This window comes from Megalops cyprinoides, chromosome 12 (assembly GCF_013368585.1).
Source record: "Megalops cyprinoides isolate fMegCyp1 chromosome 12, fMegCyp1.pri, whole genome shotgun sequence".
Classification (NCBI taxonomy): Eukaryota; Metazoa; Chordata; class Actinopteri; order Elopiformes; family Megalopidae; genus Megalops; species Megalops cyprinoides.
In genome coordinates, this window is record NC_050594.1 from 4,336,062 (window position 1) to 4,341,808 (window position 5,747).

The following is a 5,747-nucleotide window of genomic DNA, read 5'->3' on the forward strand; positions in this document are numbered from 1 at the left end:
CAGCTATGCAAATCGACCTCTTAGGCAACACCCCGGAGTTGGAGTGGACCACCAGCTTCACAGGGCCATGGGTTAGGGGTGCCACTCTGGGGTCAGTGATGAGGTTCTCAGAGTGGAGGCGTGAGGCGATGAGAGGAAGCTGCACGGGGGGGGGGGGGGGGGGGGGGGTCTCCGCTGATTGGGGGGGGTGGGTGAGAGTGCATGCGTTTCTTCCAGAAGGCGGGGCACCATTGTTCTGCCCTACGTCAATCGCAGGAAATGACGAGGGAGGAAACGACAGCGTTTCCCAGGAATCCTGTCACACGCTGATAAGGAGGGCTTTGCTAATTTTAAGTCCAAAAGCAGGAAAGGCGATGGTGAGGTTCCTTTAAAGAAAAAAAAAAAAAACAGAAAAAGAAACACCAGGCCACCGCAGAGAGATTGCTGGCCATTTCAGTGTGCAGTGCTAACTGGGGCATCAGGAGCCGAGCGGATGAGAGGCGTCCCCTCTGTCAGGGTTCGTGCGGGTGTCATGACGGACAAAAAGAGAGACTTTATTCTGGACCTTCTGCAAATAAACGACTTTGGTAAGAGTTCTGAGCTCCTCGTTTTCATTAGCCACTGGCACTTTCTTCCGAACTTCACGCTCACACTCATTGTGGTGGTGACACGTCATGGCTAATATTTATATTGGCGTCATTTGACAGGATGGTGAAGCAGATGATAAAATTGCCATAAATATGGTTTAAAGAAGCTTTAAAGAAATACTACTAACATGCATCTCATAACTGCTGTGCAAACATGTTTATTTCCATCATTGAATGGTCTTGCAATGGTCTAACATAGGCAGGGCAAGGGGCAGCTAACTATTTATACAGATGTCATGTGCAATTACTAATAGAGAAAGAATTGAACAAAAGGTGGAGTAAAAACACAAACTGTGTAACTGCATGAGGCTGTAAACTTTTTTGTGTTTAGATGAAGAGCATTGTTTTTTCCTGATGCAGTTATGCTGAAATTGGGCTTTGACTCATCAAACGCAGTGTTGTTATTGCTGTGTGTTATTGCCTTCCTTAATAAGAGTGTACTCATTACACATTCATGTTTTCCTGCCAGTGGAGCTGTCGCTTATGTTTTCTGAAATCGAAAACAGAATGTTAGCAGAAAACAGGTCACAGTCCGTTTCAGTAGTGGTGAGAACATGGGCACCACGGACATTCAAGCTGGCACATTGTGGCAATTTTTAAAATTTTTTTAATACTTTAACATAAGCACAAAGAAATTGCAACCAGAATCAGGAAGACTCGACTTCCATGGAAATCCTGAATGTTTCTTGCATCAGTTACTACCTTACATTACAATATTATCACTTAGCAGGCTATGTCATACAGAGCGACTAACATAGGCTACACTTAGGCAATTCTGGGTTAAGTACCTGAAGTGTATAGCAGCAGTGTCCCAGCAGGGAATCAAACCTGAAACCTTTCGTTTATGAGCCCTCCTCTTTACCACGCTACGATCCGGTTGCTGACCCCCCAGTCTTGCACTGATATCCACCCGGGGTTCCAGGCGTTTCTCCTTTCCGCGGGGCGCGAGCAGTTCACCGGCTCTCTTGTTTTCCAGGCAGCCTGATTCTGGTCTTCTGCCTGTCCATGCTGGTGGGTCTCCTGGTCGGGACGCTAATCTACATCCTGCTGACGTGGTTGGCACGGCGACGGGCCTCGGCCCACATCAGCAGGCGGACGCGTGCCTCCCCCCGTAGCCCGCACCGCGACCGGTTCGGCTTCTTCCGCCACAGCGGTGCCAGCTTGGCCAGCGCCACTTTCGGGCTGTACCGCCGGGCCTCGCTGGAGGGGGACGACCCGGAGGGCGGCGATCCCAGCTTCCGGGCCGCCATCTTCCACCCGCTGCTGCCGGGCGACCCTGTCGCCCACGACAACGAGCGTACCGGCAGGACCCCCCCGGTTCGGATGTCCTCCTTCCGGACCAATAACACCCCGCTGAAGCCCCCGCCGGTTGCCTTGACGGCCCCGCCCCCCTACGAGAGCGTCCTTCTCGCGTTCCATGACACGTGCCCCGCCCCAGCAGCGAGGATTGTGGGAAGCACAGACTGACCCCCCTCCTGGATTCACTGAAAAGCACCACGGTCCCCTTAAGGGAAAGCGTGACTCACTCAAGAAAGCTCAAACCTTCTCATATTAGTACGGCTCTGTGTTGTGTTAACAGTGAATCCTGGATTCAGTTCAAAACAATCAAGTCATCTTGAGGGAAAAAAGTTGTTTTGCTATAATACAGTACCAGATAAAGCTGTGAATGGATTTTTTTTTTTTTTTTTTTGCTTGATTGATTGATTGATTGAATAGCACTCTTCCTAAATATGCCTTAGGGGTTTTGAATGAATCCAGGCGAAAGTTACTTCTCTGAGCTTTCCACTGGTCTACCAGACACATCGGAGTCGTTCATATCTGAAAGAATACCCTGTGTTTTCAGGGTTTCCGTCCTAACCTCCGTTTCATGAGACTTTGGCGCCATCTGCTGGCCATTTCTTGCCCCTAAAGCCAAGCAACTGACAATTGAGGAAAATCATAGAGGCGACCTTCACAATGTGCTCGTGTTGTTGAGACACTTTCGCTTAACTTTCACGAGGATTCCGGAGAGGAAATTCTTGCAACGTGCAAGCAACATTAGAACAAAAATAACTAATGTGCCGAATACGAAACTGATCAAGCCCAAGAAAAAAATGCTATGGGTAAACATGCTTCAAATGCTCAAGACTTAGTTCTCAGAGAAGAACCTGCAACGAAATCCCAACGTTTCTTGCACTTTCAGGTCAGGAAAATGTGTTTGCCAACACAAAGACCATGCACTAAATCTGCTAGAAAAACACAACGATAAAAGGAGAAACTAGACATCAGGCTGCACTGAAATGAACGCTGGTGTCTATGATTGTAAATTAGATTGATGTGGGCTAAATGTGGATTATGGAGACCAATGCGGCTGAATGTAGTAACCGTAGTAACTCCATGCCTCGCGTTTGTCATAACATTAAAACTGGAGGGTGGACCATCAACTCTATTTATACTGAGCCTGCTTTTCTTGTAGAATCCAAATTGTGTGCACCCCTGTGTGGTATGCTGATGTAGTCTGACCCTTGGCTAGCAGTGTGTGGTTGATAAGGCCAAGGGCTGAAAGCTGTTAACTCACTACTAGGGCACTGCTGTTGTACCCTTGAACAAGGTACTGGCCCTGAAATGCTTCCATAAAATCTAAATAATTTGTATATGCCATGGAAATCACCTTTTAAGAGTATCTGCCAATCAAATCAAAGAGCCAGGATGAGAGAAAACCTATAATCATATTGATTATGACATCACAAAAGATATAGCAAAAACCAGAGGGTAACAATTCTCTGCAGCTGTTCTCTACAGCTACACCTATAGGCTGTTCCACACTGCAGCAAGCTGAACAAAGGCACCTGAATCAATCGGCAGCTTCAGCTGGTCTCAAGGAACTCCCACACTGAGCCAACAGAGTGTACAGCTGGGAACAAGCCCGAACATGTATGCAGGTAAAGGGGTGGCCAGCCCGGGTGCGACGGCAGGTTTGCGTACGGAGGAGGTGCAGCCTGCTTGGGAGTGGAAGTAAAGTGTGAGAAACGTTAGCCACAGAAGCAGCGCATTTGCTGAAAAGCATTTTCAGCCTGCACTGGATTGGATAGAGGTGTCAGCTCATTTGCATAAGACAGCCCACACTTGAGGTGATGCCAGGCCGGAAGCAGCCACACACAGCATGGTATCTGAGCGGGGTTCCTCACCTACTATGTAGTAAAATTACGTAAAATTGATGTACATAAAATAATATGTTCATGAAAATGCTAATTAAGACAAATTTAAATATGTTTGCACTTTGTCACTCTGTTCTGTGTCGTTTGCCACATTTTGGCTCTAATGTCCAGACAAATGATCTAAAAATATTTAAAAATTAAAGTACCTGTAACAGGTAAACAAGCCTTTTCACCTTCCATCTTTATCTCATAGAATCAAAACAGTCATGCTGGCTAACATCAGCAGACCCTCACGTGTTATAAGAACTTTGCCTAAATTCTCGAAAAACACTACATTTAAATTGCAATTGTTATTAGAGCCTTTTTTTAGTCTCATAGAACCTCATTAAATCAAAAATGAAAATGTACTGTATCTGCTCACTTATTCAGTAGTGAATGTCCATGTGATTTCATAAACAGTGTTGCTTTGAGCAAAATTGTGCATTAAGCTGGATCATAAGCATACAATAACTCCCACTTTGCATTTCTAACATACAATGATCATGCGGTGACATGTTTCACCCTGGTTTCCTTCCATTAATAAGCACCTGTAAAATTCACAATAAGCACATGATCATCGAATGGCTATAAAAGTAGATAATGATTTACCAGCCCCCTCCCATCAATAACACTGCATGATTAAATGAAGTCATTTGCTGGTGGAGGTTTGATCCTTTGATGTTCATTTTATCTGAATGGACTTTGAGCAGATGCACAGGATGATATTAGCCCATCCATGATGAAGTGAATCAGCATAGGTGCTCTGCTTTAGCCATGATCTAAATCTTCTTCTACAAGACACAACAAGACCAGGCCCACCATTAAGAGATGCCACTGCGCTGAGTAAGACTGTGAATGACTCTATTAAGAGATCTGCAGATCTTCTTAAGCCTACGATGGACAAAGACCATCCAACCCAAAGCCCATTGGGTCTAACAAGATAGATTGTGGGTAACAGCTCCATGGAACTGGAGAAAAACTGCACAAATCAAAGCGGCCACTGAAAATACAAGGTCAGCAGACTAGCTGGGGCAGAAGTAGACAGGCTGGAAGTGCTGGCTCGTCTTGTGACCCGAGCTTAAATGCGACTGGACTGTAAATGACAAAATCAGGGTCTTCAAAGGCTGAGAAGGTCAGGAAGGTTCCACAAAGCACAATCAATCCCAGCACCTGAAAGTAAAGGAGCAACCGGGTGCTTAAGACAAACCCTGGCAGTCATTCAGCTCACCCTCCAAGCTCTCTGGCAGGAGTCCAAGCACATGCCTGTGAGTTTAAATGAGGACAAACAACCCCAACTTTCAGATGTGCAGGGTGATTCAAAACAGAGTGCTCCTACAAACAAAAAAAAATCTCCGTTTCAAAAGAAGCGATGCAAAACTCTGCTCGTGACCCTCACAAGTCAATAGACAGTAGGTTCCACAGCCTTTTGAGGGGTATGATTTGGGATGATCATACTGCAAAACTTGATAAGAGCAATAACCCGCTGTGCATGACCCTAATGGAGCCAGCTAAGTTGTATCTGACTCGGCTGTCTGATGTCATGATGAACAAGGACGTCAACACCTGCAACAGCAGAGGGGTCAAAGCGATCATCAGAACACAGTAGAAGCTGCTTGGATTTGGAGCCAAGCAGAAACTCTGATCAAAATTTTACAGGTTTGCTGAAATAGTGAATCTGAAAAAGACAGAAAGCAACATTCAGTCTAAGGGTCTGAGAACTTATCAGATTAACATTTTTCAGACACCAATGCCAAAGGGTTTCGATCACGAGAAGCACTGTAAACCATTCCTGACCGGGAATATTTTATCTCTGGTATTTGAAAAGTGGAATGAAATTAATTTAGAATGTGTAATCCATGCTATACACTGCTCCCATTATTAAAAATGCATCTACTTCCTTGATTATTATCATTTATTTTCCCTTGAATATCTTACAGTATAATAT

At 45.4% G+C, this 5,747-nt stretch overlaps 1 protein-coding gene across 1 annotated transcript; it reads left to right on the plus strand.

The window, feature by feature from the left end:
• Positions 1–506: 506 nt before the first annotated feature.
• On the plus strand, positions 507–2,258 carry LOC118787452 (myc target protein 1 homolog). Its single transcript, XM_036543022.1, has 2 exons — positions 507–566; positions 1,603–2,258. Exons 1-2 carry the CDS (start codon positions 512–514, stop codon positions 2,091–2,093), a joined length of 546 nt encoding a protein of 181 aa, XP_036398915.1. The 5' UTR covers positions 507–511; the 3' UTR covers positions 2,094–2,258.
• The last annotated feature ends 3,489 nt before the right edge of the window (positions 2,259–5,747 follow it).